Source organism: Xiphophorus hellerii, chromosome 17 (genome assembly GCF_003331165.1).
Source record: "Xiphophorus hellerii strain 12219 chromosome 17, Xiphophorus_hellerii-4.1, whole genome shotgun sequence".
NCBI lineage: Eukaryota > Metazoa > Chordata > Actinopteri > Cyprinodontiformes > Poeciliidae > Xiphophorus > Xiphophorus hellerii.
The window spans coordinates 17,963,645-17,987,585 of NC_045688.1; the positions used below are offsets into that span (position 1 = coordinate 17,963,645).

At 42.7% G+C, this 23,941-nt stretch overlaps 3 protein-coding genes across 5 annotated transcripts in view; 2 read left to right on the forward strand and 1 right to left on the reverse strand.

Annotated features, from left to right (window-relative positions):
- cdk17 (cyclin dependent kinase 17) overlaps positions 1-6,128 on the forward strand; it is a 43,990-nt gene extending 37,862 nt beyond the window's left edge. The window contains exons 14-17 of the mRNA XM_032589582.1: positions 249-291; positions 1,385-1,475; positions 2,047-2,124; positions 2,637-6,128. Coding sequence (XP_032445473.1) covers positions 249-291; positions 1,385-1,475; positions 2,047-2,124; positions 2,637-2,677 — 253 coding nt within the window. The 3' untranslated portion in view covers positions 2,678-6,128. The remainder of the gene's footprint in view (positions 1-248; positions 292-1,384; positions 1,476-2,046; positions 2,125-2,636) is intronic.
- A 592-nt stretch (positions 6,129-6,720) lies between these two features.
- elk3 (ETS transcription factor ELK3) lies at positions 6,721-13,782 on the reverse strand. Of its 2 annotated transcripts, none has more exons than XM_032589601.1 (5): positions 13,562-13,782; positions 10,259-10,484; positions 9,456-10,160; positions 8,371-8,493; positions 6,721-7,607 (listed from the first exon to the last, which is right to left on the reverse strand). In XM_032589601.1, exons 2-5 carry the CDS (start codon positions 10,463-10,465, stop codon positions 7,512-7,514), a joined length of 1,131 nt encoding a protein of 376 aa, XP_032445492.1. In that variant the 5' UTR covers positions 10,466-10,484; positions 13,562-13,782; the 3' UTR covers positions 6,721-7,511. The 2 variants fall into 2 exon arrangements, with proteins under 2 accessions (XP_032445492.1, XP_032445491.1); XM_032589600.1 differs by having other exon boundaries at positions 10,259-10,487; positions 13,562-13,781.
- A 976-nt stretch (positions 13,783-14,758) lies between these two features.
- On the forward strand, positions 14,759-23,311 carry hcfc2 (host cell factor C2). 2 transcript variants are annotated; one of them, XM_032589566.1, is made up of 17 exons: positions 14,759-15,483; positions 16,111-16,259; positions 16,335-16,495; positions 16,740-16,942; positions 17,021-17,105; positions 17,188-17,291; positions 17,827-18,063; positions 18,134-18,325; positions 19,139-19,203; positions 19,317-19,392; positions 19,483-19,530; positions 19,599-19,654; positions 20,220-20,321; positions 20,392-20,589; positions 21,114-21,408; positions 21,492-21,564; positions 21,774-23,311. In XM_032589566.1, exons 1-17 carry the CDS (start codon positions 15,318-15,320, stop codon positions 21,781-21,783), a joined length of 2,220 nt encoding a protein of 739 aa, XP_032445457.1. In that variant the 5' UTR covers positions 14,759-15,317; the 3' UTR covers positions 21,784-23,311. The 2 variants fall into 2 exon arrangements, with proteins under 2 accessions (XP_032445457.1, XP_032445458.1); XM_032589567.1 differs by having other exon boundaries at positions 19,483-19,523; positions 19,595-19,654.
- The last annotated feature ends 630 nt before the right edge of the window (positions 23,312-23,941 follow it).

Sequence of the window (23,941 nt, forward strand, 5' to 3'; positions counted from 1 at the left end):
GTACACACTGCTGCTGCTGCTGCTTCTTGTTTTGTGTTCGTTTATTTCTCGTTTTGCACCCCCCGGCTGGTTTGAATGCGTCCAGTGATGTTGTGCATTTCTGAGTGCGTGTTTGGCCATTTCAGGCAGGAAATCCTGCCGAACATTAAAGCCGGCTGTGCGCTTCCTTCCTCCCATGAGTCCTCCACATTCCCATCAGCCCTTTCTGCTGGCAGATACTGAGCTGTTGCTCTTCTCTTCTCCTTCAGGCTGGACAGCGAAGGTATCGAGCTGCTGTTGGCGTTCCTCAGAGTAAGTGTCGAGCAACGCACAGCGCACACGTCTGGGACTAGGATTCATTTAGTGGAAGGTTGTCACGTTAAAGGCACAAATAAGATGCTTAGTAATAATCCTTTGTAGTCCTCCATCATTATGTTTGAAGGTAAATAGTTGTTTAACTGTGAATTTAATAATGTTGAAGCTTTTTTCCAGAGACTGAGCCTGAAAAGTATTTGAATACAAGTAGAAGCGCATCGTTAATCCGACTAGCCAATAATTTTTCCCAAATTTCCTTTAACAATATTCACCCCACTATTGCCATCTTAGCAACTTTGTCAATATATTTAGCAATTTTGAGATAAAAAAAAAATCTGCGTCGGCTCAAATTGGAATCAGCAGATCAATCTTTTTAAAGATCGGTGATCGCCTAGAGAACTGAACATATTTATTGCCGCCCTTTACGTGTAGAAATCCTTCCATAAATTCTTCTTTTATTGTAGTAGAGTCTTATTAGCATTTTTACATCCATCATGTGGTTACTTCCTGGTCAAATCGCAGGAATTGTAAGGGTTAATAATGAAAAATGGATTTTGGGGTTCATTTAGTCAGTAGAGGAAAAAACATGCTAAGAAATTATTGTTTATAACAAAATATCTGGTGGCTCAGTTATCTTCCGCTAATAAGAGAACATGTTTCTTTTATTTCAAGGAATTATTCATGCCATTTTTTCTTAAAAGTAAAAATGCACCCATATAAAATCTGGAACATGTGAAAGAACCCTGAATATAGAATAATTATAAATTATAGGTTTGATTTTTCTGAAATGTTCAGTTCAAATTTCTAAAGAAATAAAAGACGCATTTATTTGAAGTCGTTCTACATATCGCTGCTAAAGGTGCTAATTAGTGTTTCTTGTTGTCACATCAGTTATCCAGATTTAATCATGTTGGATTTGAATTCAGTCAGTACCACATGCAGCCAGCAGGGAGTGCAGTTATTCACCCTTTGGAATCCACATGTGCTTACTCTGCTGTGTTTCACCACTCTGACTCACAACGTGAGTGAATGTGAATCATTCACATTTCTCTAGTGGGTGACGTATCGTTGGACTTCTGTGTCTCTGCAGTACGAGTCCAAGGCGAGGATTTCAGCTGATGAGGCGATGAAACATTCCTACTTCAGGCAGCTCGGGATGAGAGTCCACACACTGCCTGAAAGTGAGCACACACACACGTATACACACACGTCCTGTGCAATCCCAGCTGCCGTCTGCTCACCTCAGGCCTTCCTGCATCACTCGTTCTTTGATTTCCTGTCCCACGTTGTATTAAGTTAGCTGTCTCCTGTGTTTTAGCTACCTAAACGTGTTGCATTGAGCTAGCTGTTTCTTGTGTTTCAGCTAGCTAAATCTGTTGCATTAAGCTAGTTGCCTCTTTTGTTTCAGTTAGCTAAAAATGCTTGTTAAGCTGGCTATCTCCTGTGTTTCAGTTAGCTCAACATGTTGTGTTAAGCTAGTTGAGTGTCTGTCTCTCCGGTGTCTTAACCAGCTAAGTGTGTTCCTTAAGCTAGGTGTCGATCGTGTTCCAGTTAGATGACATGTTTCTTTAAGTTTGCTGTCGCCTGTTTCAGCTAGCTAAAGGTTTTGCGTTAAGCTAGCTGAATCTCTTTCTCTACTGTATTTCAGGTAGCTAAACATATTGCATGAAGCTAGCTGTCTGCAATACAGCTAGCTTTCGGCTAAAGTTATGAAGTTAAGCTAGCTGAGTTTCTGTCTCTCCCGTGTTTCAGGCGTGTCGATGTTCACGTTAAAAGAGCTGCAGCTTCAGAGGGACCCCGGCTACAGGAACTCCTCCTACCCCGAGTCAGGTGGGCCATGAATCTCATTTCATTTCCCATAATTCAAATGGAATCAAGTGTCAATTGAAACTCTTCCTGTATCAGAAATTGTCCGCCTTTTAGCAACACCACCTCCAGTTTTCAGCTCTCTAACATTTTAGTTTTCAAGCCAAATCACAGATGACTGACATCATCAGTAACTATCATTGGAGTTTCTTGTAGTTCTGATTATGATGGTCTGCAGATAATAAAAACCCTAAATTCAGTCTCTCAGAAAATTAGAATGTTATAAAAAAGTTAAATATTAGAAACTTATGGTGTCACTTTAATCAACTGATTTTCTCAAAAAGATTTAGTTTAAATTATCTGTAGGCCATAATCATCAAAAATACAAGAAATAATAGCTTAAAGTACTTTACTACATATAGCAGGTTTAAATTTCTGAAATGAGACCAAAGAAAATCACAATGTTCACTTTTTTCGATGTGCTTGTATTTTAGCGTAATGAGGCCCATGGCATCATGGGTATTGTATTGTTCCAGGTAACGGCAACATCAACAGAAGGCAGAGCATGCTTTTCTAATGTTTCCTGAAGAGGAGGGTCAGCCGGCCAGCTTCATCTGCACCTCCCAGCAACTCCTCGCATGAGCCCACCTCCCTGTGGAGCGTCTCTCCTCACTCACTCACCTGGACTCACTCACACGCGTACACACACATCCTCTGAATGAGTGATTTTGAGTCAAAACGCTTGGAGACTGTTTATTTATTGGGGTGTGAGGTTAACTTATTTTGCTGCTAAACTACTACTGTCTACTATATAACATGTCTGTGTGTGTGTGTGTGTTTGTGTGTGTGTGTGTGTACACATGTGTGTTGGCGCACATAATGTGAACTGAGGACACCATGCACAGTTAAGCAGTCTGTTTAGGTTACTGTTATTTCTCCTGACTATAATTCTTTGGTATGTGTAGTTTGAAATTCAACGGATGTTGATGTCGACGCTGTGATGAAGTTATTGTTTTCATTGTTGTGCTTACAGAGCGACAGCTGCAGTTTCTTCAAACTTTTTATGCATTGTGTATATCTATACATATATATATATTTATGTGTATATATGTACATGTATATTTGGAGATTGTTTTTTTCTTTCTTGTTGTTTTGTTTTGTTCTCTTTCCTTCGAGCTTCCGTGACTGATCTATACAAGGTTTCTACATTTCAAAAAGCTGCAGCACAAGACGGTGTTGGCTTTGAGGGGAATGAGAAAGACTGGTGACGATGATGATGATGATGATGATGATGGATTTTTATTATTTTCCCCCAAATGCATTTCAGAAGAACCGTGTTTCTCTGAGGGGCCGCTGCCGTCGGGGGTTCCACTGAAAGTCTGAGCATAGCGCCTGGCAGCTGAGGGCTGAGCGAAGCTAACAGTTTTAGCCGCTGGGTTTCTGCTCACTCTGGTAAATCTATAGGACCAAATCTGACGGAGACAAAAAATGGAAATGGGCATGGGCTGGTGTGAGATTCGCTATGATACCCAAGATTAAAAAACTAAACAGTATCCCTGTGTGTTAGGAAAACTTCCTAACATAATCTTTCATTTACGTGGAACAGCAGGAACTATTACTACATTTGCTAAAATATGACATATTGATGATTACGGTTATGTTACTTTAAGATATTTTTATTTTCATACAAATATGGAATAAATGGTCATTAAATTTAATATTGACCACACTCTGCTCTGTGTAGAGAAACAGAAATCTAATTACCTGGTTAATCTGTTCCGGTAGCCTGCAGCCTGCTGCTTTACAGGCCTGCCAGCTGTAAATTTAATACAGAAATGTTTGGTTTCCACACCATGCTTGTCTGAAAAATAGTTCCAGTCGAGAAAATCACAAACATCCGGATTCGTTTAATTGAGTTAAATGACGCAGCGCTGCATTATTCTGCCCGTCATACACAGGAGAAAGCTCTGGTTGCTCCTTAATCTGGGTTTTCATTTATCACTGGGACAAAAATGAGCAGTTTTTGAAACCGTAGCTGTTTGAAACCTTGGTGCAGCAACATACCAGAGACCAGCCCAGGCCTTGTTGGGAAGACGACTGGACAGCATTGTTGAGTAATGTGAAAAACCAGAACCCGAGATAAAAGCTCGGACAAGCCTGCAAACCCTCCGACTGTCGAGAGCCTCGATGCAACTGTACATTCAGAAATTTTACCCTGCACTCCAAGCGTTTGCATATTTTTTTTGTTTTGTTTTCATCAGGGACGTGGGCCTCAACACGGCTGAGTTTACCCAACAGTATTAAGATGCGTTCCGTGACTTCTTGGGAAAACGGCAACGGCGTGGATGCTTTCCCACGTCACGTCGAGCCACAGCATTTTTACAACACAGAGATTTCAAATTAAAACTCAAGACTTTACTGCTGATGTGTTGTTAGCGACTGACAGTGATGCTAAAGATGATTAAACCCGTTGGCGAGTCTCTCTTTTAAATACGTTTACTGTAGCAATAAGAAAATGTCCCTGAATATTTCTTACATGACAACTGATGTTCATTGCATTCCTGGGGTCAGCTTGGTTTGTTTCTCCCGTGTTGACCATCATTAAATATCAAACCGCAGCCATTTTGCTAAGCTTAGAAAATACAGTTTGCACTAGCTAATGTAATGCTATTGCTTATAAGGCTAAAAAACTAAACCCTGTTTTTACATCTACTTTGTGAAAATTTATGAAGCAGCATTAGATGTGTGGTGAACAATGTGTCCCTGCTAGGTTGGCTTTGGCAGATTTCTCTTTTTATGCTAACTTTAGGCGCTAAAGCTAAACATATATGATGAGGTATCCATTCAAACAAGTTTAGGTCAATAAACAGTGTCTGTTTAAATGTTAACAATCTCTTGTATAAAGAAGAATATATACTTTTTGACTTAAGAGGTACATCATTGGTGTGAATAACTATGCAGTTGAAGCTATAGTTTAGCATAGCCAGTTAGCTTTAAATATGGCTAAAAGAGTTTTGTTGAACACTTGGCAAAAATGTAAGCGCAGGTTGGTTTTTTTTTTTGTTTGTTATAAATACATAACTGGGAAAAATTTAAATATAACAGCTTCACAAGATGAACTGCTAAGAAATCAGAAAATATTAAAAGCTTATTAAAAATAAAAGACTGGGAGTGCATTAAACATCCAAATAAAACTGAAAGTTGTCGGGGGATCAGAGGGAAGTTTTCTTGTTGCTCTTTTGTTCGGCGGCCGACTGAAAACGATTTTGACAGGAAAAGATTTGTTCAAGTGACACTAGTGTTCTTTGTTTCAGATTAGGTAGCACATGCTAGAAGAGTGCTGGAAGCACTGGTAAAGCTTGATAAACTTGTATCTGAAATCATTAATGTCATAATATTAACATCAAACACAGATTGCAGGTAATGGTGCAATGATCCAGTAAACAATACAAATATTTTTAATCTAAATGATTTGAACATTCACTAATTTGAGATATTAAATTGTGTTTACACAATCAAGTACATACGTGACGTACTGTAAACAGGAAGTCATTATATTAATGGTATATTTCCTGTATTACGTTGGCCTGTTCTTTTTAAGTTGGAAATTGGAACCATGTACATCTAGATTTTCCATAATTTGTTTGTTTATATTCTACTTTATCCAAATTAAGGATTGTTTCCCTGTGAACTGCAAACTGTGTTTCTGCTAATATGACTTTTTTTTGTACATGAACAGCAGTAACATGCATGAAAGGAGATTTCTAAAACGGCTTAATATTTATCATTGTAAAACTGTACTTTTTTTTTTTTTCTTTCAGATGAACAGATGATTTAATTGTATGTGTTTTATGTCCGAGTGTGTGTGGATATGTGTGTGCCTGATGCATGGAAGGCCTGCTGTGTTGTCAACTCAAACTCTGAAACACTGAGCTGCCGGTGAACAGTTGATGTGTGACTCTTTTTACTGGAACTATTTATTTCTCATAACCATCAGAAGTAAAAATTTAAAAATTTGTTTCATAAAACGCAGTGTGTAACAGTCATTTTCTGAATAACGACGGAAAAGGTCTTCAAGGTTAACACATTGGAAATCAGAATACTTTTTTTTTTTTAAAGTCATTTATTTAAAAACACAAAATAAGAAACTAACATGGAAAATAATTTGCTGTCATATTTCCTAAAGAACAAAACGAAACAAAAACCAAAAAAACAGGAGCAATTTCACAGCTACAAAAAAAGCTATTTGTGCAGTTTTGGCCAAGAAGATATAAAGCTTTTGACACATTTACAGAAATCTTTCATCATAAAAGCTACAGCAAAGATTAAAAGTACAGTACAGTGCAAAATAATAAAAAGGATAGAAAACTGTGCATCAATTTTGCGCTGTATTTTTACTCTGGCTAGCAGATGCTTTGCTAGGAGTCGCTTACGGTCCCATCTCATGTAGCCCAGTTTTATTTTTTCCAGCGTTTGATAAAATTTTATCCTGAGCCTTTCCGTATCCAGGAAAGAGAAACTGAACATTAAAAAACGTTTGGCAGTTAAATGAGACAGAAAAGGATGCCAGATCTGTTCTAAAGTGACAGAAAACTTCATGATATTGTTGTTGCTAGATTCTAATTTTTTAATTACTTTGTATTATAAACTTGTTTAAGTGTTTTTTTTTTGTTTTTTGTTGGAACCATTAACCTTTTTTGAGCAAATAACAACTTATTTCTGAATGTAAGGTACAAGAAAGTAATTAGCTTAGCTTAGCTTTAAGATTACAAAAAGGTGGGAAAACATCAACTTCCTCAAAAATAATAATATCCACTAGCACCTATTGTTCCTTTTAGTGATGATAAACTTTAAGCTATCAAACACATTTTGATAACTTATTTGATCATTTAAAACTTTTTGAATACACAAAAAAGCATAAGCCTTAATGTGCTGTCTAGACGTGGGAACTCAGGTTGTATTTAGTCTTGGAAGGCTGAGACAAGTTTTCACAGCTCTACTTCTAAACTCTACTGCTTCCTCCTTTTATTTCACACGTTGTCCAAGAGTTACGCACGACGGCTACAGAAGATGGCAAAAAAAAAAACTTGTGTTCTGCTGAGGTTTAACTACATTTGGGCAGAGACTGGCAATCAAACGAGATGAGAGACACGGAACATTCTGACTCCATGTCAGATGTTTTACCACAAGTACGGTGGGGACCCTGAAGTAAACATACAAACCAAACTATGCTCTTCTTAGAGAGCAAATCCTCAGAGTGGAGCTCCAGTTTCTTCTGGAATGAAGGTAGAAGTCTCAGCTGTAAGTATGCTCAGTCAGGTTGAACTTCATCCAAGCTTAAGGATGGTCTGCTCCTTGATGATGATGGTCTGACCGTCCTCATCCCCTCTGGAACCAGCTTCCTGCTGGCATCAAGACTTGTGGGAGCTGGACGTGAGCAGCAGAGGAGAGGGCGTGTCCATGTTGGAAGGAGGAATGGGAATGGCTCCGTTCATCAGTGTGGGGAACTAGGAAAGTACACAATAAGAAACAAAGACTTTTTTAGCAATTTATGAAACGTGTCTTGGCCAGAAGCAAGTAGTGCTCTACCATCGACCAGTTCATGCTTGTGATTACAAATTAAGTCGGAGTGTGTGGGGATTAAAGTTTCTGCCTGTTTTTTTTTTTTTTTGAGAGAGAGGTCTTTGAAAGAAATCCATGTACTTGGCAATATTCTGTAGACTTGATTTGCTGGCAGAATCCCTTTATGGTGTGTTTGGTTTATTTGAAGTCCACTTCAACCTCGTACTATAAAAGATCAGCTACAGTTCAAAGGGTACCTACTCATAAACAAGTATGCTTATAGCCCAGTGACTCTTAGTGCTGGAATAGCGTTTAGGGTTAACCAGCTTCCCATCAATAAGCAACCTACGCATGGCGTCATCTTCGAAGGCCAAGCACTGTTAGCGTTATGATTTCGGCTTTGGTTGAATACCCACGAACTTTGGGTTTCGGGTAAAGATACTGTAGATGCAGGTGGACCTCGTAAATGTTTGGGTTTTACAACAGCAGACGAACGAACAACATTTTGACAACAAGGAGGAATTTGGGTTATCTTGGTTCTACACAAATTACAAGGTTTAAAATACAATTGACTAGCTACCTGTATATGAGCTGAAGGGGTCGAGTCAGATGATGTGGGTATTTCTGACTAAGCTGAACCCAGGGTTGTTTAGGAAAACCAAGCGTCCGTTGAAGGATATCGCCTCAAACAAAAGAAAGGAAGATTACCTGGAAGAGTTGGGCATGGCTCTGCAGTTGGGCTGGGCTCAGAGGTCCCACCGGACTCAGACCGGACCAGAAATGGATGTTGGACAGCAGAGGACTGGGAGTTAGCAACAGACCAGATGGAGTCTGGAAGGTTGGGGAAAATACAGAAAAAAAAATCAGACAATGTAAAATAATCCACATAGAGCCTGGAGAAGATGGTTAATTCTGGCAATGACGACCAACTTATAGCTTCTTCAATCATAAAAGTTGCAAAAAAACAGCTTTTCATCTGAAACTTCGCTCAAATGAAGGAACTCATTCTTTCTCAGGCTAATTTCATACCTAGATTTCCTAGCATGCCTTAAATGCCACAAAGTTCCCCCTCACTCGTCCTGTAAATAGTTATGAAGCCGGGGTTTGATGACGTCTCCTTGTCAGTTATTAGTCATTCATCAGTCAGACCATTTCTTCTGTCACTAGGTCATTCTTGTTCATTTTTCTTTCAGCAATTTTTAACATTTAGTTTTAAAAATTGCTGAAAGAATTGGTCTTGTTGGTTTATCTGAGTTGGTTTCCATGGCACTACAAGGACCTTTATTTTGGATTTGGTTTTAAAGCAAATGGGGACAATTTTCAAAGAAAGTATCAAATCTCTGTAACCGTACTTCCTGTTGGTTTGCTAGGGAAGGGGTTCTAGTTACCAAAAGGAGTAGCTGTTACCATTGACATATTGAGTAATGAGTTCGGCCTCCACTTCCTTTGGCTTCTGTCAGTGATTTACACACAGCAGTATATGATTACTCAGTCTGGATAAGAATGTCAGCTGAGGGCCTGAATGTAGTCAGTCTGTCCTGTTTTGGTCAGCGAGTTGCTGCCAGTGAATCAGGAGCGTCAAGAACATATGGGTTCACTTAGGAACCTCCTCAATCCTCCTTCCCCTCCTCCTTTTCTTTCCGCTCACCTCTCTCCGTCCCCTCCCTGTCTGACTTTCCGCATCAAAAATGTCTCCTTCCTCTCCTCTGCCTGCTACCTATTACAGACTGTGCTTCAAGGGGAAGTTTGGGGAGGTTCGGTGGCGTTAGTGGCTGCATAATGTCGATTCGTACCTGTGTGGTCAAAAAGGCGGGGGTAAGAGACCCAGAGGGCAGCGCCGGGCTGTTGAGGGCAATGGAGACGAGGTCACTTCCTGTCAGGAGAAGAGGAGAAGCAGAGATTTCCAAACCTTTGGGTTTTCTGCCTTTTGAAGGGTTACTGTTGGCCAACCCCCTCCTCTCTGGTGTTCGTGTCCACCGTAGCTTCTCTCTTTCCCTCTGACCAGATGACAAGTTTAAAGGTTGAGCACTACATTCGACATCTTCAGTATCAGCGCTAAGGCTCTGCCCCCTTGCCCGTATGTGGGCGGGGCTTGGGGATGGGGATGAAGAGATGGCCAACCGAGGGGACAGCACTGAGGAATTTGGGCTGTCTGTCATGGATGGAGGTGGTGTTGGAGGAAGGGACGAGTGGCCGCCGTTGGTTACGAACCGGATGACGGAGGAGCTTTCCTCACATCTGGGCTCCTGTTTGATTGGCCGCTGCTGGTCTAAAGCGTGCTGCAGGGAGCTGATGGTGAAGGAGGAGTATAAGTTGGAGTGGCGATACTGGTTTCTGTCAGTCCGATCCTCCTCTTCAGCTTCAGGTTCTGACGTCGTCCCCCCAACCTCCTCGCCACTGCGACCCGACTCCACAACTGCAGGGTCCATCTTCAGAATCTCAGGGAACGAGACAAACTTGTAGACAAACTTTTGACCAATCACCTTCTTGATGATGTTCTGCAAATAGGGAAGAAGAAAAAAAAAACCCCAGACGAGTCAACATGAACCTCCATTTCACAGCAGTTTAGTTTGTGCTGCAGTTCACGTGTGCATACTTTGTCGTAGTAGTAGCGCAGCGCCCTGCTCAGCTTGTCGTAGTTCATGTTGGTCTTGTTCTTTCGCAGCCCCCACAGTTTGGCCACCTCCTCGGACTTGAGCAGTTTGAACTCTCCATCGTTGGACGTCCAGCAGATGAGATGTTTGTGGCTCTGGTCGAGCAGCAGCTGGAGCAGGAACTGCCAGAGGGTGATGGAGCTCTCCATGACGACACCGGGGGTTCTGCTACTGGGAATTAGAAAAGCACAGAGTTAGGATAAAAGGATTCTAGGATTCTTTTTCATACCAGCGTTGCTTGTTTGTGGTACGAAATTTGGACTATTATTATTATTATTATTATTATTATTATTAGCTAGCTTAATCTAAATGGCTATCTTACTTTAGCTATCTGCCTTCATCAAGCGAGTTTAATTTAGCTAACTAAGCTATCTAACTTAATTTAGGTAATTAAGCTAGCTACTTTAATTTCACTAGCGAGCAACATTTAGCTGGTTAGCTTCAGTAAGCTAGTTAAGCTATGGGCTAAACTCTCAAACATTTAGACAGAGGAGTTGGATGCACAGCTCAGGAAGGGTTTTCTTGTTTTTAAAAATGTCTACATCTACACAAGCTTTGGGAATTGAATTTAAAAAGGTGGAGTCTTTACTCCGCCCCAGCAGATGGTGACAACAACATTAGCACCATCAGAATTTAAAAAAAGAAGAGATCCGGAGCGCGTCTACAGGCGTTACAGAGGCTAACGAGTCTCAAAAACAATTGTGGCTCGTGGATTGTTTGAAATTCTTTAATTGTTGGAAATTTTTTGCCATTAATTTTGATGGCAAAAGCAAGTTTTTAACAATTATCTCTTGAGATACATTTGCATGGAGATAATCAAAAATAACCATGTAAAAGCTAAAGCGTGCTAAAATTAGCAGTGCTCTTCAAGTTAGCAGCTCTAGAGAAAGTGAGCATAAGAGCAAAAATGTTAGCGCATGTCCTCTGGGTTTTGTTACTGAAGAGCTTATGTTTTCCACATGCCACTATACGCAGACATGGTGGCATGCGGTTTTTCTGCTTCCTTCCACAGGTTGTAAACAGCTGGTATGACCATTTTCTACTAATTGACCCCTGTTGGATTGTGACTACAGATAGCATGCCTTGTAAACATAATTCTTACTCCCCTGAAGTTCTTTAAATTTTTTATTACAACCACACACTTGATTTTAGAGGGGGGGGAGGGTTTCCCCCTCATGTTCCCATCCATTTCTGATCAACTTCCACAGATAAATTAAGCAGTCCCACAGCATGATGCTGCCACCACCATAGGGGATGATGAAGAGGCTGAATACATAAGCATGCCCCATTTTCAATATTACAATACAAAATTCAACTAAACTACATCAGAGGTTGTGATTGAAAAATGCGAAAGAGTCTAAAAGATTATTAACATTTCGCACGGCACTGAGTGGAACAACAAATCGTAATAATTGTTGCTCACAGCGGTTGGCAGGCTTTTCTTCCTTCAGTACAGTTTCTTATTGACTATGAGAGTCACTGAGAAAGGTCCATGCGTCAGATTGCTTTCAAATGTTTCCATGGTGATAAAACAGGATGTGGTTAGTGACCCTTCTGCCAAGACAAGCGTGGCCCTAACCGACGTGTTTACCTGGAAACCGCTGACTGCCTGCCGTGTGTGTGTGTGTGTGTGCGTGTCTGTTCCTGTGCGCTCTCTGAGAACTGTAGCTCCACCTGCCTTCATAATAACAACATATTGTGCGGCAGCGGTGGAAACATGAGAGGCGACTGTTTGTGAATCTGTTTGTCTCTGAAAGGAAACCAAGCAGCAGGACAAAAAACGAGGGGAAAGTACAAAACAATGACCCACCAGCCTCGCAAGCGCACAACTGACCGAGTTCTCGCTTCCTATTTCCTGTACGAATGTGTGCTCCTGTGTGTTGGCGCATGTGTGTGTGTGTGTGTGTGTGTGTGTGTGTGTGTGTGTGTGTGTGTGAGGTGACGGAGGAACTGCGGTGATGTCTAACTGTCCACAGGAGGACTTCCTGTCATTCAGCTTCAGGGGCGTCATTCCCGGTGAGAGGCTGTCCAGGACTTCCTGTCGGTGGGAAGCACCGGGAACAAGCGCACACATTCGCTGTTTGTTTATAGAGATCAGTTCTTACAACACCCAGCAGATGTAGAAGGTTTTTTTAAGAACACACACACACGCGCGCGCGCGCATGCTCGTGCTTCTACACGTTTTGGGGAAACTTTTATAACTCGAATGTTACCAGCTGAACTTTTCCAAGTCTTCCAAGAACCACATTGTATTTAGCATCAGCTGAACATTTTTTTTAAAAGGCATCCTGACATCATGATACTGCCACCACCGTACTCCCTGATGATGAATTATTCTGGTTGACGTTTCCATGTCGCCCAAAAAATGTAACCATCTGACCAAACCACCTGCTTTTTCATCTTTTCAATCATTAGACACCTGGTTGCACCACTTTATGTTTTTTGTTTTTGCCTTAGGAGTACCAGAGTAAAAGAGATTGGATAGACATGCATGCCACACTTTTCAGATTTCATCATGCTTCTGCTAAAATAAACACTGGGATCGCACAACGGTGTGCTGATATTAGCAAATTATTTGATCTGTTAAAGCAAATGTTTGAAGATTTGATTTCAAAATAAAAGCCCACCGTTTGAGCCTGTTGCCTCTCTCTCTGTTTCTGTTCTGGTCAGCAGGAAGAACCCAAACCATGACTCTCCTTCCATTTCCTCCGCTCTGATTATTATTTTTTTAAAATATGTCTGCGTGAGGAGGGAGTAAAAGGGGGCTCTTTGTTTTGCGGCAGCCGGTGACTCATTTTCAAGATGTTGTCTGCTGCCAGCTTCTATCCGGAAGCGCATGGCAATTAGTCTGCGAGGTCCAGACAAACCAGAAAGTCTACTAGCAGGTTTTAAAGGAGCCACGGCTCATTTTTTACTTCCCTTCCCTCACCTATTGTCACACCGACCTCATTCTAGCCCCCCGCCCTTTAAATATGTGATAGTGTCAAGCACAAGAACGCTGTTTGGTTGGGGAAACCTTTGACTCATTTTTACGCACGGCTTTAACATTTTACGCATGGCTTTTTCTCTCTCTCTTTTTTTGTTGTTGCGCTTTTCAGGTCGGCGGTGTGGATTTGCGCCTTCTGCGCTCTCAGAAATGATTTTTGAACGGATCACAAGTTGTTGTTTTTTTTTTTTACTTCACTTCGATGCTGCCTTTAGGTAACTTTGAGAAAGTTGGAGACGGAAGGAAAGTTGGCACCTACCCAGCTGTGAACGGCCGCTGCTCCTCTCTCTCTCTCTCTCTGTGCGTCTGTCCGCGCGTGTCGTGGGAGTTTGGCTCTTAAAGCAGAGCGTGTGTGTTGTGTCGGGGCTCCATGCTGCTGCTGCTGCTGCTGCTGCTGCTGCTGCTGCCCCGCTGTCTGAAAGCGGATCCGCAGCTTTTCTCTCTCCTGCCTCAGAGCAGGAAGTCGGGACGCGCAGACGGAGAACGAGCGCACTTCCTCTGGAGCAGTATTCCCGTCTGTGTAAACACACACACACACACACACACCCACACACACACACACGCCCCCACGCAAAAATCTCTATTTCCTATAAACACGCCCCTTAAACCACTCTCTCTGTCTGTCTTGCACACACACCTACACATGCATGTGCGTGCACGCTCGCGCAAATCACACAACTAGACGTTGTACACACTGATAGTGTAATCCTTCTACTACTACTACTACACACACACACACACACACAGAGAGAGAGCGAGTTCAGAGCCAAGTGACAACTGACGTCACCCTGTTCCTGTTTCTAAACACGCGCGCGCGCGCGACCTAGGTCAGCCGAGCTACCGGAAATGTGAAAAAATCAGCCCAGCATTTCAGTTCCTTTTTTAAAAATGTACCGTTTTACTGCTCAGATAACATTAAAAACTCGACTTAGTGTAAAAGTGTTTCACATTTTGTCCACTTCAATCAATTCCTTAGGATTGTTTTTTTTTTGTTTTTGTTGTTTTGTTTTCCAGTGCATCCCCACAGCATGGTGCTGCCACCACCAGGGGACTGAACACACGTGCATGAATGTCGCACTTTTCAGATTTTGTGTTTTGAAATCGTTTTTGAAAAACAAGTCATGTAGAGAAAATATATGACGCTACCCAGAAGCAGTTTCTCAACAAGTCGGTGTGTTTATGCGGTGACCTGAATGTTCCACAGGTTTTCCAATAAGCCACAGACTCAAATATGATTTACAAAACCCACGGGTTTTGCACATTCATTTTTCGAAACCATATCTCAAAGCATAGTCAGCATCCGTCAATGGCAAATTTCGTGTCTGGGTAAAACTTTCTTATTTGCACTTAGGTCTGAACGTTGATTGGACCATTCTAGTGAAGGAATATACTTTGAACCATTTTTTATTTTTGGAGTGTGTATCGGGATGCCACCGTTTTCAGTTTCATGCCTGCTTCCCACACAACAAGGCTTGTTTTGGCTTTCTTTCTTAACTAAAAAGAGTCTCTTACTAACATGAGGAGATTATTCAGAGTAGATGTGTAGGTTAAATGTGATGGGAGAGATTACTGAATGCCACAGTGGTTCTTAAGGGATAGGAAAATGAAATTTTCTTTGGTATTGTATGAAATGGTATGAAGAATTGTAATTCTTAATGCATTATGAAACAATTACAGCAAATATTAAGGTATGCTCACTGAGGATAAACACAGAGGAAGTGAGTAGTGCGGTGTATTAGGTGACAGTTCTTATTTTTAACAATAATAATTATTGGTTAGTTTGCTAAGCTAAATAACTTCGGTCGTTGCTTTTGATGAATCTCATTTGTTCTCTTCTTTTCTTCCTTCCTTTCTTTTTTTTTTCCTTTTTTTTTTGATACAACCAATGCTTAACAGAGTGAGAGGTCTTTAGTTTTTCTCTCTCTCCGGTTGAGTTTCCTGTTTCCTCTTCGGCCCCGCCTCCATCTTTGAAACGTCAACAGCGCCAAACTTTCGGGGTCCTTCGTGAGGGGAAAATGAGCGGCAGTGTTGCGGGGCCCCAGTGGAGGAAAGTTCACTCCGTTACGGGAGTCGTTCCCCGGTCCAGGCATGGACACCGGGCGGCGGCAATCCGCGAGCTCATCATTGTATTCGGTGGCGGGAATGAAGGGATAGCGGAGGACCTCCATGTCTACAACACGGGTAAGCTAACGTTAGCTGCTAATGTTTTTAGCTTGAAGCGGAGGAAAGTGGCCCAGCTCTCGACACGAAGTTTGTTTACCTCCATGAAACTACCATCTTCTGTCACTTGTCATAGTTTTATTTTGTTTAAAGACAGTTTGTTAAATTCTGTTCAGTAATATTACTTTAAGTGGCTAAACTCATCTGTCTCCTCGTGTGTTTAAGCGTCTGTCGCATGCATTAGTAATGGACTTTAATATTATATTTTGCATCCCTGAAGGATATTTGAACAGTTTTTTTTCCAGGGTGAAATAAGAAATCTAAGCACCTTTAATTTGAATCATTTAAGGTGAGACTTTAAATCCTAAGAAACACATGGTGATGGCAGCGTCAAGCTGGACACTTTAAAGTTAAGTTTTCGAACTAAGAAAGCAAATGATCCTATCCTGTTCAAAATATCTGGACTGTGCTTAAACACTGGCTTTAAAAGAGCTCCACATTTTCTCACGAAAGTTAATTCTGCCACTTTATTGCCAGAAAATCACTGACAATGGCAAGAAGCATCAAGTCAAGTGGGGACTCCAAGTCAAAGCTGTGGAACCATGTTTTAAAGCAGCAGCTGGTTTGATATCTGTGTTGCTGTTTCAGTCTCCAAACAATGGTTCCTCCCTGCTGTGAGGGGGGACATCCCACCCGGGTGCGCCGCTCATGGCTTCGTCTGCGAAGGCACCCGGATCCTGGTGTTTGGTGGCATGGTTGAGTACGGAAAGTACACCAACAGCCTCTATGAGCTCCAGGTAAGTCAGGTGTGGAGTTGAGCGCTGCTGTTGCTAGGTGATGGAACCTTCCAGAGCTGCTTGTGTCCTCCTCAGGCCAGCCGGTGGCTCTGGAAGAAGCTGAAGCCCAGAGCGCCCAGGAACGGATCCCTGCCCTGCCCTCGGATCGGACACAGCTTCACCCTGGCGGGGGGGAAGTGTTACCTATTCGGGGGCCTGGCCAATGACAGCGAGGACCCCAACGGGAACGTACCAAGGTAACAAAACATCTTTCTGGGCTGCTTGGTTGTCTCTTATGTTGAAATTGAGTTTTTAGCCAGCAGATTTAAGATGCTAACCATATTTTGTGGCACACCTACTGCTAATCTTACAAAGTCTTATCTGTCAGCGCTCCGGTTAGTTTAGCAGACTCCATGTTTCTGCAGAAGAGGTTGCCGTGGCGATAACTTTTATGGTGTTGGTGGTTTCTGGTGTGGCGGATTAAGCTGTGGTTGCTTTCAGGTACCTGGGGGACTTCTATGAGCTGGAGCTGCAGCCTCTGACGGGAGCGAGAGGCTGGAACGTTCCTGATACCAAGGGCGGCGGTCCGTCGGCGCGAGAGTCGCACACCTGTGTGGCGTATGCCAGCCTCGGCTCGCCCAAGCTCTACGTGTTTGGGGGCATGCAGGGTTGCAGACTGAACGACCTCTGGCAGCTCGACCTCAGTAGGACTACCGGTTGTTCATGAGATCCGTTAGCGGCTCATGTCCACAAAACTGATGTATTCTTCTTCTCTGCCTCAGGCTCCATGGTTTGGTCCACGCCTGAAACCAGCGGCTCCACCCCTCTTCCCAGAAGCCTTCACTCTGCTAACGTTGTTGGAAACAGGTGCTGCAGGCTGGGCCGTGAAACGCAGTAAAATCCGAGTGGTTCCGCCTCTAAACACTCCCTTTTATTGATCTGTCTGCAGGATGTTTGTTTTTGGAGGCTGGACTCTTGCTCCAGAGACGGACAAACGGGTCACCACGGCAACAGAGTGGATTTGTTCCAACTCGCTGGAGTCTCTGAACCTGGGTGAGTCATCCGTTCTCAGATCTGTCTTTCGCTGTGGTCCACTGGGGCCCCCTAGTGGTCCGAATGGTACTGCACAGAAGCAACCATCTGTTAGCTGTGAAGAGAGCACTAAGTGCGGTGAATACAATTAGCTTACCAAATGATTGTGTTTAAAAATAATAATGAATAAGTGGCTTAAGACTGGGGGCCTCTAAATAAAAGCTGAGGAATTCTTGCCTGCAGGAATATTTTTTAGTTTTTGGAGGCGGTGAGCAGCGCTGCGCGCAACACTGACTAACTGCAAGTCACATTTACAAGACGGAGATTAATATTTTCATTTCAGGTTGACCATATTAAGATGATGTTGTGATAGATAGATAGATAGATAGATAGATCTTTATTGTCATTGTCACAAGAACAACAAAATTTTAAAGTACACGAGTGTTTGTTAAATGGGTTAAATTGTCCTTCGCCTGAAAAGGTTTGAGAAACACTGATCTAGCATCCCAGCTGGAGGTTGGCACGGTAATCATTGCCGGTGTTTTTCTGTCCTAAGACTCGATGTGCTGGGAGTGCGTCGGCCCGGAGCAGCAGGACGACTTCCAGTCCCAGCTGCAGAACCAGAACCAGGGCCCGCAGGCGGACGACCCGTCCGCCTGCTGGCCCCGAGCCAGAGCCGGCCACTGCTCGGCCGCCGTCGGCTCCAGGCTGTACATTTGGAGCGGCCGCGACGGCTACCGCAAGAGCTGGAACTACCAGGTGTGCTGCAAGGACCTCTGGTACCTGGAGACAGGTGAGGACGGAGGGGAGGCGCAGCTCAGCCTTTGGTAAGGAAGAGTGACATCCCTGTCGTCTGCTGCCAGATCGTCCGACTGCGCCAGAGGGAGTGATGCTCATCAAGTCCACGGTCAGCGTGCTTCACGTGGCGTGGCGCCCCCTGGCTGCAGCAGACTTCTATATCCTGCAGATCCAGCCGGTGGTCCGCTGTCCAACCACCAAACCAGTTCAGCTGACTGGAACAGAAGGACAAACTGGGACAGGTCAATGTCCTGCAGGTGAGAAGACTCAACAAAGGCTCAACAGGTCATCAGCGGCCGGAGAGAATATTCAAATCAAAATGAAGTTTTCATCCCGGTGTTGCAGTCAATAGACGGTGTGCGATGCCGCATGTTTTGGCATCAATACATTTTAAATACAAAGATATTTAAGGTTGATACATCATACTACGTTTATCTTTTGGTGTTTTTATTATTTTTCCTTTGTTCAGGCCTAGGACAGAATTTAAATAAAGTTTACAGGTGTCTCCAAAATGTTGTAAACCAAAACAATAGGAAAAACAACAGTTTTGTGTACATTGTTTTCCAAATAAATGCAAAAAATTATCATTTGAGAGCAAAATCTGTTTTAAGGTAGAGTTGAGAAACTGTAACACAAAGACAAAATATAATTTCAAGAAGGAATCTGAAACTAAATATTGATTTTTTTTATCATGCTAGTATGAATCCAATATTGATACCGACTTGGTATTGATATCATGGATATTTGGATCGATCTGCCCTCCTTTAAAACCTGGCCCAGATGTTCTCTACTTACTCGAGTTTCTTTGTTCCACAGAAAGTACTCCCGACCCAGAGATTTAGTTTTTTTGTCTTCCCATGTGTTATACTGGATGCTTGTTCCCGTTAAAGTGACGGGTTTCTCTCCACTGTCGCCCGGTGCTTGTTTAGCTGCTCCAATGTTTTCCAGCAGGAACCTTAAAATGGACTGAACTGAAACTGTTTGTCATTGGCGCCTTGTGATGGCGCCAGTGATGACGTTCAGCTTTGAACGTCATCAAAGCTGATGACGTTCCTGTGTTAATTTTTTAGATCCTCAGTCCCTTCAGAATCCAAACGAGGACCCGTCCGGTCCAGGACAGAACGCATCGGCCCAGGTAGGTGTGACTCATTAGTGTGAAGCCATACTGAACACTAACGCCTTCATCCTGGTCTTCACTCGCACTGAGGTGTAAATATGTTGGGATTGAATGTTTCCTTATAATTCCAGGACTCATCAGCACCATCAGGTGAAACCAAAGCGGAGGAGCATAGTGCTGGGAGAGAGTCTGAGTCCAAACACTGCGGTTGGTTTCTCTTCCCTGTCCAACCGGAATCGAGTCAGTTAGGATCACCTGCCTTCCCTCTGCTTCAGCTTTTGTCTTTTTATGCTGTAGGAGGAGCAGCGATGAAGGACATCAGCTCAGCTCAGCAGCAGCAGCCAGGTAGGGAGGAGGTTCACAGAGAAACCAGATCCTGGAAATATCCAAACTAAACTTTTTTCTGCTTCCAGACAAACAAACCGCTCCAAGTGACCAGACGGGGGATCTGTACGCCAGCACAGATCAGGTCAGGTCACATGCCAAATACTGTGAACCGATTGCAGTTTTCTGGCCGATCGACGATCTTTAAAAAGATTTCCGATTTCGGTTGATTTTAATTTTTTTTTTTTCCTCCTGAAAAGTTCCTAAATATAGTGACAAAGTTGCTAAAGTGTCAAAATTTCACCAAATTAAAGAGATCAGCGCCGATTTATCTGTCCAGATCTAGATTTTATGTTCACAAAATGTATCATAGTCTCAAACAAAATAAGTGGAACAGTCAAAGCAAAATAAAAATGTGCTCTCTAACAGAGCTCCCTGTGGGCTTCTAGACGTTCCTGGTCTTTATTCATCACTGATAAACATAGCTTGAAAAAAGAAAACAGACCATGTGCAGGAAAGAGAAGTGACCCAAAGACTGAACCCTGCGGCACTCCTCTAGTGAGCCTTATTTGAATCAGAATTCCGTTTATCAACACAAACAAGCAATCTGACCTTGTTTTCACTTTGGTTTTGGTAAAAGCTTAAACGGTGTGAAGACTTTTATCGAGGCGCTGCGGCTTGTTCATCTGGATGTGCTGTGCTGCCTTCAGGCTAAGGAGAACCAAGATGGCTGCCTGTGGTTCGATGTCGGCGTGTTTAAGACGCTCTACTGCGAGGTCAGCCACTACTTCCTGCCAGCTGAAGACCAACAGGTGGGACTCCTGAACGGCAGCGAGCTAACAGAGTGTTAGCGTGGCGTTGACCGACCTGTGTTTCTGTCAGGCCTTCCACCAGAGGAAGCTGCCCAGCCCTCAGGACTACCAGGGCCGGGAGAAACAGCCGCTGACCGCGGGTCAGATGTACCGCTTCAGGGTGGCTGGAATCAACTGCTTCTCTCAGGGAGACTTCAGCCCAGCCAGCGAGTTCAAGACCTGCCAGCCCGGCTTCCCCGGAGCGCCCGCCGCCGTCAAGATCTCCAAGGTAACGCAACAGCATCTCCTCTCAGTGGCTACGTTTCCATTGACCATATATTTGCACAATTTGACTTTTCAAAAATAAATTTGCTTAATGGAAACATGACAATTTTAAAAAAGCTCTCGTTTTTTGACAAAAGTTTTGGTGCTTCTATGAGATGTTTTTTTTTTTTTTTGGGGTTGTATCAAAATTGGTTTCTTTAGCAAAACTGCAATGGGAACATTTTTTAAAATGTATTTTATTTAATTTTTTTTGCATCACACACGTCACATGGTCAACAACCGGATGTTGCTACTGCTGCAAACCATGAAGAAGATGACAAGAAGTAGTTTTTTAATGACTTATCATGTAAAGAAACTTGTACGTGTGTGAATTTAATTGCGTTTCTTATTTATTTAATAACTTAGCAGAATATGGACAAAGTTTTGTGCACATTTGAAATGGAAACGCAGCTAGGTGGGAGGAAAAGGTTAGCTGGAGGGTTCTGGTAGTCATGAAGCTTCTGGTCCGGTGCGTTGTGTTGTGTTCAGGCCAGCGATGCGGTCCAGATCACCTGGGAGGCGCCGACGTCTCCGTCGGGTCGGATTCTGGAGTACTCCATGTACCTGGCGGTAAGGAAAAGCCGGTCCGGCTCGGAGCGCCTGGGGCAAATGGCCTTCATCCGGATCTACCGCGGCACCAAGACCAGCTGCTCGGTCAGCTCCTCCCACCTGGAGAACGCCCACATCGACAGCTCGGCGTCCTGCCGGCCCGCCGTCGTCTTCCGCATCGCGGCCAAGAACGAGCAGGGCTACGGACCGGCCACGCAGATCCGCTGGATCCAAGGTAGAACTGCTTCCTGCTGCACATCCCCCCCGACTTCCTGTTCCATCTCCATCTGAACACCTCTCATCTCTGGGTTTTAACAGATCCTATCAAACTGCAGGGCTCTGCTGCCAAACCAGACGGCAGCGCTGAGGCTGACCCAGACGCAGCTGACAGGTAAACAGTCTGGAACAGACTGGAGTTAGATTATCAAGATCGGAAAAGAAAATCTAGTTTGGAAAAAACGTGTTTTAAGATAGTTCCGGATCCAAGTTTACCTATCTACCTTTTTTCCTTCCTTCCTCTGGTCCTTTAGTTTCCCTTTCCTTCCTGTTTTCCTTCCTTCCTTTAAACTCATGGAATCATGTTGTTTGCTCACCTTGCAGCTCCAGCTGAGGCGGTTCTGGACCAGCTACAGGGAAAAAAAAAAATTCCCTCAGGAAGTTGAACTGAACATTTCTTAAAACATCTTTCCTAATTTATTTTTCTCTGATGAAACTGTAAATAGATTCACAGGCCGATTTTACCTCCAACTGTTTTACTTAGCAACTGTTTTATGAAATAATCTCTAATATGAAGACGTTGTCAGGTGAGATGCATTCAGTAATTGTTTTTATAGACCTGGATGATGATTTAATCATCATTAATAATAAATAATTATATATAGATATGACTGAAACACCAGGAGGAAACACTAAGCTAATGAAATCTGTGTTCCGCAGAGGTTGGGTTCTAATTCACTTTGTTGTTTTTTCTCCTTTTAAACTGCACGGTACTTCACACGTCTACATGAGTTCTGTTTTTAGTTTTAGGTATCTAATGAAAGAAGACGTTACCTTCCATTTTGTCACAAAAATCAACAAAAATACAACTCCAGCAAATCGTAAAAGGGCTTGTGTTTAAAGGCAGAGCCGGTCCAAGATGGCAGGAGGCCTAGGGAGAACTTCAGTTTGGATCCCCATTCTAGTTCACATTATTTATTAAATTGGGTTATTTTTCTGCCTTATTCATTTGATGTGGCAGTTATGTTCACTGTAAGACTTGGTAATGTTGGGGAAACAGAAGCTCATTTTTTTTACTTGATTAAGCTAGTAGCAGGACTATCAAACAATGCTACTACTGTATTATTTCAACTTTTATTTGGAGTTCCCTTAAGGCCCATTTGTTTAAAATTTTTATTTTGTAAGTCAAATTCACAATAAAAATGATTAATAATTTGAAGCTTAAGTGGGAGGACTCCTAACAGCAGTGCACATGGTTAGGCTGGCTCTGCCTCCATCTATCAGCCTAGGCAGTGCCAGTGATATGTGCATAAAGGGTGTGTGTGCCGGGTGTATTGGGTAAAGGGGAAGCTCTTGTCGTCAGTGACTGTTTATTTTAAAGAGAACCTCAGACAAACAGGAACTGATGCGAACGGCACGGGATCTCGGCTTCCTGTCAGGACGCCTGAAATACAAGCTCTTCTACTGTCTGCAGTCGACTTCAGTGATGCTGTTTTACTCGCCTTCAGGGGAAAAACAAAGTTCTGATTATAATGCGATCTATATATTGAATTGTATAATAGTTTAATACAAAACTGTCTTTATTTTTTTTCCCCAGCGATTTTTATTACAAAATATCCAAGATTATGAATTTGTCTTCCTATTTTAGGAGTGCTCCATTTGGTTACCAGTCTTCTGTACTGTATCTCTAGCTTGTCTGGAGTTACTTTCTTCCATTTTTTTTTATCTGCAAATGTTTTTTATGCTTTAAAAAATATATATATATTTCTGTGAAAGTCAATTCTTCAATTTGCCTCCAGAGGCCAAGCTTTTAATATCCGTTTTCCCCAGAACTACATGAACTTTAGTCAATTCTGGACAAGCAACAGAGAAAACTAAATGTATTCTTATTCAAGATAAATAAAGTTGATAATATCCCACAACATGGAGGTACATTCGTTTCCTGATTATTAGAGGCTGTTTTGGGACGGTGGTGTTAGTCGTGTGTTATTCTGTCCTTGTGGCGACAAGCAAATGTATTCACACCCTTATTTGTCCTACACTCTCAAACTGTTTGCAGAAGCAGCCGTGTTTTACAGTGTAGACCAGAAGCAAAGATGGAAGAGTTCCATATGTTCACATAGGAAAAACAGCTTTGCTTTTTCTTGCTCAAGTTCTAAAGGTAGGCTGGACTGAGGCTTAAATAAACCAAGCAACTGCTTAGGTCATCCTGGCCAGGAGAGGGCCTCCACGAGCCCTTATATTCTCACATGAGACTTGGCAAATGCATATTTTTGTGTAGCTGGTGCACATTTTGTATTTTATAACCTGTAGCATTCTTTCTGTATCTGTCACATTTCTCCCAGTTTTCATACAAGAGGAGACTTGCAGTCACAGACTCGCAAAGTTCGAGTTTGCCAAGCAGCCACAAGTTCAGGTTTTATTATTCAGTTTAATGTGTCCTTAATAATTCCAAAGTCAATTTTGACAATGGGAGTTCTTATTTTCTCAATTTCTCCTGAAGTTATCATAGATGGTTAGTTGTGGCCAGGAAGAATCTCCTGTTGAGTTAA